Here is a 13087-nt window from a genome sequence, read left to right as displayed (position 1 = left end):
AGAAGAGGAAAAGGAATGGTGGGAGAATAAAGGGGGAGCAAGGGTGAGAAAAAGGAGATAGAGTGAGGAAGGATAGAGAAGTTATGAAAGTGATGGAATATATTCCATTAGTCAGCGTAAGCTTTAAAAACATGTAGGTTATTTGTTAGATATTATAGCAATGGAAGCAGACTATAAGCAGAGCTAAGATGTGCAACACTTAGAATAACATTTGTAAAGTTTTGTTTCATAACTAAATTATGAGAATGTAATGTAATATTAATAACTGCATAATTAATCTTTCATGCCCCTCTTAAGCAACTTGTATATTCATCATCACTTTCCTAATACTGCATGATTGATTATTGCAGCTGAAGGTTCTAAAAGCATCTCTTAGAAATATCATGTTTTATTAATATTGGATAAAGTTGATCTGATTTTTTCTTGTGTGCCTAAAGCCAGACTACACGTTTGTTGTCTGTTACACTAGCTTTATGCTTATGCTAACAGCAGTTACCCACTTATTGGTACTTCTCTCCAGCATTATTCTATTTTTCAGTCTCTTGTGGTGGTCCCTCTATGTCAGATCATGAAGGCAGGGATGTTGCAGTCAGAGCTTGACAAACTTTTCCTCTGTCTCACGGTTCCATATCACAGCACCAACTTTATGAATAATTTTTTTTGCCTTTTGGTTTGTTTAAATTTGTGATCGCTGCACATGCAGTGTGCTCTGTGATCTTACTGGTGCGTGTTACATCATGGCACAAATCATAGAAGGCAGGACAAAAACCAACCATGCTAGACTTTCTGTCAGGAGGTAATGAGGTGTCTCAGACATGTCCTTGATTGTCATTCACTACAACTCACTACAAGAGATGAAACCACAAATTTTCTGTGCCAGTGGGTCACTATGACTGTAATTGGTAATTGGGCTGAAAACAGGTAGTCCGACCTTGGCTTCAGGTGTGCTTTAAAACTATCCAACTTAGAGACAATAATGTGTACAGCAAAAGGTGTCTGACATGTGTATATTCTTTTGAAATACTAATACAACTTTTATGGCATTACTTAAGGAAGCTCCAATAGTGATAGTGAAGTCAGTCAGGTTCATATCACAGTAGTGTTTCAGTTAGAGTAACTGTTAAATCCTTGGTTATTTAAGGAAACTTGAACTGACCAGACAAAACTGAGCTGCTTCACACCAAGTGGGGTAGTAGTGACCAACATAGGACCAACAGGACCATTAGCTCTTTAGGTTATGATGCCAACACCATGTCTGGGTGTCTCCTTACATTGACTTGGCTGTGGCATGACTCCTTCCACCAGTGCTGATGGTGTGGACAACCTGCTGCTGTGGGCCTGTCCAGCTCCAACTACCTGCCTTCCATCTACTATCTGAATACTATAATTGACAACTTGTCTGTGTGTACAATTCAATTTTTACACCACACTGTTGCTCCAATCATCCTTGATACCTCTTAGAAAACTTCTTGGGTGTTCTGGTTCGAAACTGGGGTCATGAAAAAATCCTAAATGTTGCACTGAGTCATCATTCAGGGACTTGTGCTGTGTTCCATTTACCTTGGAAGTCGGATGTCAGAGCTGGGAATACCACATCTAGTTGAATACATTCCATTTGTTATGAGCTCCCCAGACAATCTCTGAACTCAGGAATTCCAAGTCGCATATATGTCTTAAAAGTGCGCCATGAGCTTGGAATTCCCTCCTCAGAAAGTTGGAGCAACCTCCAGTAACCCCAGTTGAGTGTGATGTCTTTCCCAGCTCTGACATCCGACATCTTTAGTGATCTCCTTGTGTTGTTAGCCTATCACCGCAAATATGCACGCAAAGTCACTGAGCTCATATGAAACTACATGGGGCAAAAACAGCCCTTTCTGTGCAAATTGGCCTTATTGCATTAAACATGTAATGATGAGGACGGTGACAGCACAGCATAAATACAGTAAAGATTAGCCTACTGTCTGCTGGAGCTGATGGAAGTGCAATGCAGTTTCTAGGGAGCACAAACTTTCCAGGGATCATGAAACAATTTCATCTCTGTATGACTTTGAAATTAATAATAATAAGTGAATAAGTTCAGAAGATATTACTTTGACATTCCTATTACTAAGCCATAACCAGGAGTTAAATCAGTATGAGGCTTCAGCTGTTTTTCTATCCATGTGTGGCACTGTTATGCATGACAAGGAGGTGGTTGTTTTCTTAGTTTTCCTTCATACAGAGAGGAAACTTAATCAGGGTGGTGCTTGAGAGAACATATCAATATTGCCGTTATTAAAATGCACTGCCAGTTATTCTGAATATTTAACACAGATTGCCAGAATGTGCGGGATGCGGGTGGGATTTGACACACCTGTTACGGTTGGGGGAAGGAGTGGATGGTACACACTGTGGGCTCAAGTTACTTTAAATGTCAAAGTGGTTTTAAGAGCTGCTCAATATTTATAGATATACTTACTTTCCATTTTTCATTATCATTATAATTGCCAATGTTAACACTTACGTGCTCAGTCTATGAACATAAAACAGTTGTTCCTACAAATACTATAACACACAGTTACAAATATGGACATGTGGCCTGCTGCTTTGGACCTGCCTGAGTGCTTCAACTATTGATATCAGCCTTACATCCATTTTCATTACCTAAAATGTTAAAGTCAATTTAAGAACTGCTCAACTTTAACTATTACAGTTACTGTTATCACTCCTCTCTATTTTGTTACCATCTTATTTGCTAAGGCTAATACTAGAATATTCAGTCTGTTATCAAGATAGATACGATTCGATTAGATAACACTACATTATACAGTTTGTTAGTCAATATGCAAGTCAGAGTCTTTGTGCCTGAAATATAAAAAGATGCCTTTAGTTAACGCCATGGGCTCAAAAAAGCCAAGACAAAATAAATAAAAAAATAAAATAATTGGAAAACCTTGCATATATGTGTGTGTGTTGGGGGGATCCAGCATGCTCTACTGTTTGTTCAATAATGGAATGGAGTGAGGAATGAAAGAGTGTTTGTACTTGTTCCTCTTACATTTTGGCACACTAAAACATCTCCCAGAGGGCATGAGCTGATTTTCCTCATGGAGGACATGAGAAGGGCCTTTTGCAATCTTGTCAGCCAGTGTGAGAGTTTGCTTACAGCAGCTGTTAAGGGAAGAGTTCAACACTCTGACTGACCACTCTTGAGCAGATATTCAGCTGCCTAAGTGTCCTGGCTATCAGCTAAATGTTGCTTATTGCTGTGCAGATGGTGGATTAATGTGAATAATATAACAAAGAGTACTGCCTAGATCTGCCCTCTTTGCAAAGTGTCTTAAGATAGTATTTGTTATGAATTAGCACTATACAAATACAGACTGACTGACTGACTGGGTTATTAACCACAATGTCTGAAGTTAACTCTCACTTGTTTTTTTACTATACTCTAGCCAAACTAAATCTTTTGACAACTATGAAACTGAATTAGAGGCTCTTTTGATCAAAAACATGATGAGCTTTTAAACAAATATCTCAGTCCGCTTTCTTTATATAGTCAAATGTTTGACTCTGATAATCTTTGTCATTAAAAAAGACTTTTTTGGCAATTTATGGTAAATTCCTTCATCTGACATCAACCCTACATGTTGATTTTAAGCTTTAATAAAATACAGAAAAAGTCAACATTGCCACTGATGGTTTTGTTTGCTATAGAAGGTCATACAAAGGCTTGAATGCTAATTTCAGCCTATTTCATCACCAGCTTAAAATCCTAACAAGAGCTTTGAATTTGGTGCCATCAGGAGGTCAAACCTTCTGCTAAAACAGACATATTTTAATTGGTTCAAGTAACTGCAGGTTCTCATGAGTTCTGTTTCTCCTCTGATTAATGAGAGTCTGAGGTTGGCATGCTCAAACAAAAAAACTTATTTGTATAACAGACAGCAAAATCCAACTTATGTGACCTAGAAAGAAAACATCAGATGAACTCTGTGACATTTAGAGATATATCTCTAAAAATATTCAGAGAGAAAGTAGAGGGAGGAACAAAAAAACCCTATATCTTAGCTTTATGTGGTCTGTCTCACTCCTTTACAATAATTTCAAAATAGGCACACTGCACTAGTTTTAAAGGAACAACTTCTGTACAACTAACAATTACTATGCTAAAAACAATTCTCAAAACACTTTAATTCTCCATGGCAATGTGAATCTGCTCTTTAACAGAAAAGTGAGATTTAATTATGTCAAACTGATGTCAAAACACAAACAATATTCTTACAATGAACCTTGAGCAATGCTCCCACAGACAACACATCAAGAAAGCCCATCAGGAGATAATGTGGTGCATTTCTTTCATAAAAGCTGGTTTTGTTATTCAAGAAATAGTTTACAGTGAGCAGATCATCACTGAGGAAATAAACCTCAAGAAGGAAGCAAATATACCGCTGGATTATGCTGTTGGAACTGGGTCTATAGCAGTAGTTAACTCTGCTGGCTTCTTAAATCTAGCCTAATTTGCCAATTAGCTCTACTGATGAAGGAGCAGGTCAAAGTCAGTGGGGACCAGGAATCAATACAATACCTGATTGAAGTTCAAAGCCCAGTGACTGTCAAAGTCTAGAACATTTTCATTTCAATTAAGAGTCTGTAAACATTACCATAGCTGAAACAATGCTCTACTTTGTGTTTACCTAATGTCTGTCGTCTTCAGTTCTGTTGTTTTTTTCTCAGTAGTTCAGCTACTTGATGCATACTTGCTCTTTATTCTTTGTGTTGTTTTCATTTCCTGTCTTTTCCTTTTACCAGTAGCCTTATATTAAATCTCTGGAGTTCATTCTGCTTACTGAGATTATTGGTCCTACAATAGAACTCCTGATTTTATGATCACAACTGCTACATCAAAACAAGTCCCTCTCTACCTTTAAGAGTAGGCTTTAAACTTTTAAGAGCAACTCTACTTTAGCTGCTATAATTATTAACAGTAGTCCTCTCCATGTATATCATTATCATCCTAACTGCTAATGGTAATATTACAGTGTTCTGTTTTCTGACATCATTATTGAAGTTATGGCCATATCCTACACAATGAAAGATGCTTTTATAGCAATGATAGCCACAAGTTTGTCCTCCATTTGTTGTTTTGTTGTTTCTCTTGTCCCTCTTTCTGCATCCCCCTCTTCTCTCTTCCTGCCTCCACCCCTTTCCAACACCAGCAGGGCTTTGGCAGATGGCTGTCAACATGAGCCTAGCCCATTAAAGGAAAGGCTTTCCTCACCACTGTAACAGTGCTAAATACTGCTTGTGCTGAGCTCATCATGATAAGCTTTGAGTTTTCGTAATGATACATCACAGAGTACGAAGGCAGTCAGAATCAAACATTTAAAAAGAGCCACGCAATAACAAGACAGCCCCATGCACTAAGCTGTTCATTTCATATACTGGCGGTCTTGCCCCACAGGTGATTTCCTAATTATCCTGTTCATTAAAAACACTATTAGAGAGATGTAAATATGTAAGGTCACTGGTTGCATAATGATAAAGCTTTTACAGGGGAAGAGTAAATGATAAGCCAAACCTTTAAATCGACTTCAGAAATGTTATTTTCTCACTGAGATAAGAAAATATCTGGACTGGAACACCTGCTACTAGTAACAGAGCACACATCCATGAACCAACACACACACGCATAAGAAGATAAGAGCCAAAGATCATCTTTATCATCCGTCTGCTTGTGCATCAACTGCTCAAGAATCATTTCATCGAGGCTTTTCAGCTTGGAGGCAATGGTTTTAAATATAAGACTTAGTGAAAATACAATTTTATCAATAAAAATACCAATTATACAATTCATTAATAAAGAAAAAGTCCATTAAATGGTCCTGTCAATAAGCTTTCCAAAAATTTAAAAAGGATCTGCTTCCTCTAGGGTTATACTAAGGCAGATGTATATTGACTGCAGTAGTCAATACACATTTTCACTACTTTTGCACCACCAACAAGGTGCTAAATGCTGTCTCATTTACATCTTAAAGTCAAAGCAATCTCTACTTAAGCCTCTAGTTTTTTGACTTGTCTTTTAGTTCGTTAACAATATTCAAGACAGTTCATAATAGTTATGAGTGGAAGAACACAAAAATTAAGATTTTTTTCTCTTATTTTTTTTGCAAATAGACCAGCGGTAGCTGTCAAGCCTTGATGTTTCAGCAACCTGAACAGCATCTGTTTCATCAACACTAAGTTACCTAAAATAAAGGCCAGGTATATATTGCAAAAATCAGTGTGTGTGCCAGTATGCCAGTAGGTACACTGTAAAAAAAATCCAACTTGAATAGTGCTGAGTGAACAAATTCTGAAGTGTTGTGTGCACTTTTGATAACTGATTCAATCAACACAACACATTATACTGAGTTTCTTAGATTATTTTATCTACATTTCAAGTCAACATAAATGTTTAAGTTGAGCAAACATTTTCTGGCAGCTCAGCTTAAATAGTTGACCCACTTGTTGAGCCAACTGATCTTTATTTCTATTGGAAAAAAAAAATCTTGCCAACACAACATTTTAAGCTATGAACATGTTAAGTCAATTAAATGGCAACATGAAGTATTAATGTTGTGAGTAACTGTGGCTCAGTAGGTAGAGTTGGTTGTCCTGCAGTTGGAAGGTTGTGGGTCTGATCCCCGGCTCCTGCAGTCACATGTTGATGGGTCCTTGGGCAAGACACTTAACCCCGATATGCTCCCACTTCATTGTAGGGCTATAGTTAACCAAAAAAAATCTTAGTTGACCAGAATTATACCCACACACTGACCAATCGATTGGTTGTGTAGTTAACACCCCCCACCCCTCAAAATTCTCAACATCAGCTTTATCTGTGACAGGCTCCTCACTGCACCCTATGGAAGTCAGAATGACCATAAAAATTACAACACAAAAAGCTTTATGAGGCACTTAAGTATTTTTATCCTCATTCTGTTGTACTAAAATAACTCACTGACTCAGAAACAATTGGTGAGTACCTGCCTTTAACCATATAATTTCTGTGATCATGGTACAATAACTCTGTGGCATCATATAGCCAGCTGTCTGATGAAGGGCTAGGGCCTGAAATGTGGTGATAATCTTCATTAAATAAGCCTTTGGAACAGCTTCTGGTGAGCAGGCTTATATTTCTGTTTTGCATCATATAGCCTACAAAATACCCTCAGACTGTTTGTATTCATTCAAAACAATAACTATTAACAGGATCACTTGTTCCAGCCCACGCGGGGTCATTTATGAGCATATGTCAGACCACATGCAGCGTTGAACTTGATTACCACATGTGTAAGTCAAATCAAAATCAACAAGTAAAATCAAAAGGTTTTGCATAGAACAAAATATCGGTCCACTATTCAGTTAAACATGAAAAACCTGTGATACCATGAAAGCTGCACCTCAATACGCTGTCCCTGCAGTTCTGGATACCATTGATGCTAGCGCTGTCTGTGGTGCTGAATCACCCAGGCCCATATCTAGATCAGGAATATGCTGCAAAATCTCTACTTAACATGCACACACATATAGACGTGTACATCTTAACATGTGATAACATAAAGTGACATGGCTCTGTTTTAAACAATTGTTGCCTTAGAGTAGTATTTTTATTAATGTATAAAAAATGGGCTGATGGACAAAATGTAATCGGTCCATTGGGACCTTAAAAATTTACAAATTTTGTTATAAGCAAAAGTATCCAAGTGAACAGGGTTTCAGTACAAATTCATTTAAAAATACAATAATAAGTATAAATACCCCAATGACAAATGGGATAAGAACAGAGTGTCTGCTTTCTACTGACAGCTTTTACATTATATCCACAGCTGCTAAGACCTCACAGCTCACCATTATAAAGATGTCAGTTGAAGCTATCAGTGATGCCATCTATGAGCAATGGCATGGTTTCAAGAATATGGTGTTGATGGTAGCGGGAGGGCGGATTAAGGGGTCATCTTCTAGTATCTGCCATGAATCTCTGAGCTCTGCTGTGTTTTTCAGTACAGCAACACTACAAGAGAGTGACAAAGGAGCCTATTCAGCAGTGGATAAAATGGAGAGCAAGATACAGGTAAAAAGAGGCGCAGAAAAACACAAAAGCAGAGGTGACTATGTCGAGGGCTGAAGATGAAAAACATGAGGATGGCTGCAGCCAACTCTTAATGAGTCATAAATCAGCTTGATATGAATCATCTTTACAGCGCTATTAGAGAAAAGTGTTGAGAACCTCATTAATTTCCATTAGGGAGCTGCTATCTAGTGAGTTTACGACAGCATCAAATTTCTCTGAGCTTCGTTAAGATCTCAGAATAACCCTCACAAAGCCTAAATGTGCCTACACACCAATACTCTTTCATTTGGGGTCATTCCTGTTAATTTCAGTGCATACGTTGGGCACAGAATCATTACCCATACTCAACAACCACATATGATTTCACTGCAAAAGCTGTTAATATGAGAAATATACTCAATATGTATACCTTGTCATAGTTCAGTTGCTGGTCTTTTACTTGTCTGAGAGCATATTTTCCAAGTAGGATTTCACTTTGCTGCCTTTCTTTCTTTTCTTTTTAGGACAATGTCACTGTAGAATGTATGCAACTACCAGTATGATGCTTCATGTACAAAGCAATATTAAAACCACCTCTGTTCAACAAGTGCAATTCACTTACTGCAGGCTGTTCATGAGGTAAGAGGTGGAATGGTGATAAAATGTTTAACAGGGAATTAATAGTGGAAAGGCTTAATATACTGTTAGTTCTAATAACTGTTAGAAGGGCTCTCAATGAGAAGTTACTCAAAACTGATCTCAGACCCTTTGATTACAGGACTTTGTGGACTAAGGAAAGAAAGAAAGAAAGAAAGAAAGAAAGAAAGAAAGAAAGATGTGCTTTTAGCTCATTCACAGATAGAAATGATTGTCGACTCTGAGTATGATGACTTCATCACTCATTCAGTGGGAGCTTGGCAGGCTTTCCACAGTTCATGATAATAAGACATGCTGCAGCAGCCACAGCAACAACAACAGTAGTACTTGGAGCAATCATAATAACAATTATTATGTTTTGTTTGATCCAGAAGAGCTCTTGAGCCAACAAGGGCAAACTAGCCGCAGTCTCTACATTCAGTATATCTGAAATCACATACAGTGAAGAAAACACAGACTGTGCTTTGAGCGATGCTACAATTTCTCTGTCTTCGCCTCACTCCCCCATTTATTAAAATTATCTTACCAATCAAAGTTGACTATTTTATCTCTCTGTAGGGACACAAAATTAGAGTACTGATGTTCTCCTGCAGGTGTGAAATCAGAGGAGCCTCCAAATAACCCCGCCATCTTCTGTTTGCTTACCAGAGAGGTGAAGATGTACGTGTAGTAGACTGACAGCATTCCAAGCTCTGATGCCTGTAAAGCAGAAAAACAAGAGGGGCAGAAGGGGAGAGATAAAGAGAAATGTTAGAGAGAAAAGTTATATAAGGCACAAAACAGAAAATTGAGGATTTCCATTTGAAGACAAAGATGTTAAGATGCAGGTCAAGGAGGGAGGAAAAGAGTACAACAGAGAACGCAGACAGTCAGGAATAAAGGGTTTCTGAAGAGAAGTTAAGAGGTCAGGGATTCGGTGTAACTCTAGCTCCACTCTGCAGCAGACAGATCAAATCCACATCTTGATAAGACAAGACACATTCTTATCTGATGATGGCTCTCAATGGAGCAATTAATTTCAGAGGTGCTTTAGTATGCTGCCCAACACCCTATCTTATAATGTGAATAAATCAAAGTCACAGTGAGGAACAGTTGTGAAGGACAGGACAAACTTTTCATATTTTTATTTGATCAAATTACTGTTAAAAATGATCAGCTTATAGGTTTCTGCTCAACTCTGCTATGCAGCATAACTAAAAAAATATAAAGGGGACATACATATATCAAACAAACTGTTTAAAACATCAACAAGAGCTGAATTTAATCCTGACTAAAACTCCACATGATCATGAATTAAACCTCATACCCTATTTATGAAAGCAGTTCAACAGCATCTCATCCACACCTAACTCTACCAAAATTTACATTTTACATTCTAATTAGCTTCTAATTGTATTTTAAGATTTGGTATTGTTAAATGACTTTAACAGCAGCAGAAAGGATAACGTCTGTCGTCAGTGTCACTAGGAGCATACAGTCTGTTCTCCTCTGCAGGAGCATCAATGATAAAACAATGAGAAAAAGAAAGGAACCAATTAGCTAAAGCAAAAACATATACAACTTTCATTGTAATACTGTGCAATGACCTCTTCAGAATTCTCAAAAACTCCCTTTTTAAATACGTTTGGCATGCTTTAAAAGTAAACTGCTTCAAGTATCATGCAAATATTGTGCTATAGGTAAGTTATTTGTTAGAATGTCCTAAGCTATCATAGTCATTAACAAGTCTGCTGTCAGAAAATTGTCATATAGGATTAACTTACACAATCTACAATTACTGAGAGTGAATGCCCAATTGAATGCCTGCATTCTGTAATCCTTTTATTTCGCCCCCTATATTATGTTCTCATATGTGGTACGTCTGACAGTTTAGGATGAAATATTTCCGATGCAGCTGTAACAGCATATGGACTGGTGTCTGACTGAAATGAAAATGAAAACACAATTTAAAGTGCTTTTATGTATTAAATGCATATAAAAGTACAAGGCTGGATGCCAGTTTAGCTCTGTTGGTAGAGCAGGCACCCATATGCTGAGGAGGCTATAATTCTCAACATCTCAGTGTATGTTTCCTGTCTCCCGTCAGCTGTCCAATCAAATAAAGCCCCCCCCCCCCAAAAAAAAAATAATCTAAAAAAAATAGGTTCTTCAGTGCTTTCTATAGACTCTGTTGTACAATGTTTCAATAATGTCATTTATGGTTATATATTTTAAATATATATTAATATTTAAAAGGTCACATTTTACCCTTTTAAGACATGCCTGTTAAGTTTGTTGCTGAGAAAACACTCCAGTGAATTTTAGCATGTCTAAAACCCCCTCCGTTTCAGTTCTGCTCAGAATGAGCTGTTTCTGTGTCTGTGGTTTTAAATGTCAATAAGCTGTGTGACTCCGCCCCTCCCAGGAAATAGATGTGGCTGTCCTGATCCTCCTCTTAGCTGGCAACCTCTTCCAAGCGGGGAAGGCCAACTTAACCTGGGTGCCGTGCTAACTCCCCAAATGACATCATTAGGGGAAAATCTGAGAAGAGCTTGTTTCAGCACACATTTCTGCTAGAAAAGCCTGAAAAAGTGTATTTTGCATAATATGTGACCTTTTAATAAAATATCAAATGTGACACAAAAGCAGCCCATCTTTATGGTGTAAATCGCACTCTAAAGCATTTAGTACAAAATAATTTGGCCTTATGGATCTTTATTCACTATTTACATAAAGCACTAACCAGGTGCAGAGTACAAAGAGGCTGGATTAATTGACTAGATTATACGTCATATATGCACAAAAGCACAACTTCATTAATTATCAACAATCTCTGGTTACCCAGACAGGATTCATGTTGATTAATAGTCCTAACAAGCTTAACAACTATAAAGGTGGGCTAGAAGCATCTATTTATTCTTTTTATCTGCCGGAATATTTGATGATATTCTCCAACAATGGTAAATGGACATTCATAATTTGACAGCACTTTGAAACACATTCTGGTATTCATTCAGTTTGTAGTTACCATTGTGTATATTGTTTAAGAATTATTATAAATCAAACAACCTCTTGCAGACGAGCATGTTAGTGTGTGCTCTTCTGTGTATATTAAATAGAATACACAAAGTATTCTGCACGCATGGAGTAGAGCTTGGAAACAAACAGAAACAAAAGCTTTCAGTCTCTCAGCCCTCTGCCCCATTAAAAATGTAATAAAAATATCTGATATTAAACTGTGGAGAAGCTGAGCAACGTGTGTATGTAAAACAAACTCATTCAAATTCTATGTACTCTATGTCCCTCTATCTAATGCACCCTCTAAATATCAAGAAAACTCTGATGCACAGACATTAGACCAGGTCTTAGGTGGTCTAAGGGAGATGTTGTTAGTGAGAAAATACTGTGTTTTACATTGGAATGATGTAACAAAGTTAAGTTTGGCTTAGTTGGCAGCCTACCAGAAATAGTGGTCAAGGAATGTACTTTTATGGAACTGAAGTGGTTACATGGGGTGACTCCCTGGATCAGTCGTCAAGTGTATAAATGACTGTCAATGTGTGAATTCTTTGTCTTTGGCCTGTGCATTTGTCATTGACTGCAGCTGCAAGTAAAATTCTTGAAAGAACCCAATCTTCTTGTCTCTGTAGCCTTAGGACCCACTACCAACACCTTTATGAGCCATTGCAACCCAAATTTCTGGTATTTTTTCAACCATATTTGTTTAATAAATAACAGTGCTGTTTTGACCTCAGACAGTACAGAGCATAACAAAACAAAGAGACTGAAGTAAATACATCCTTTCTTCCATTTCTGAAAGTTTCTGAGAAATATTCCAGATACAATTCCAAAAAGCTTCTAAGAAGGTTCCCAAAAATTCCCTAATGATTTTGCCAGTGAAAATTCCTGAAAAATCCTGGGCATATTGCTGAAAGATTCTTGGAAATGTCCTGCTAATGAAAGTTGAAAAAAGCTCCTTGTGAATTTCTTTACATTTACTAGAAAAATCAAATAACATTGTGGAAATTTTCTAAATAAATCCCAAAACTGAGGGTAAATTCTTACAGTCTACAGGGAAAATTTCCCCAAAATTTCAGGAAAATCCTGTGTCCAGGGTGTCTTCGTGATTTTTTTTTATAACTCCTAGTTTGGTATTGTTTTCTGTCAGGAGAGCTGCTGCTCCTGGTGTCTGGGCAATACTGATACCCTGAGATAATTTCACCTTGATGAGATATCTTGTGACGTTTTGATCTTGCGAGATCTTGGGCACGAGATCACAACTGTCACACCCCAGTAGTCAAGCAAGTTAAGGGTGCGCATAGAAATCAAGACTGCATCATGGGGGAACTAGGAAAGACGCCTTTGCTGCACCAAGAATAC

General features: G+C 37.6%; 1 protein-coding gene across 1 annotated transcript in view; it reads right to left on the bottom strand.

Annotated features, from left to right (window-relative positions):
• The window catches only part of grik4 (glutamate receptor, ionotropic, kainate 4), a 308564-nt gene that overhangs the window by 96570 nt on the left and 198907 nt on the right, over positions 1-13087 (bottom strand). The window contains exon 7 of the mRNA XM_041814181.1: positions 9374-9427. Within this exon, the coding sequence (XP_041670115.1) occupies positions 9374-9427 (54 nt within the window). The remainder of the gene's footprint in view (positions 1-9373; positions 9428-13087) is intronic.

The sequence above is a fragment of the Cheilinus undulatus genome, linkage group 2, assembly GCF_018320785.1.
Source record: "Cheilinus undulatus linkage group 2, ASM1832078v1, whole genome shotgun sequence".
In the NCBI taxonomy this organism is placed as follows: domain Eukaryota; kingdom Metazoa; phylum Chordata; class Actinopteri; order Labriformes; family Labridae; genus Cheilinus; species Cheilinus undulatus.
Note: the sequence above shows the minus strand (reverse complement) of the source record. Positions and strands in the feature narration are given on the sequence as shown.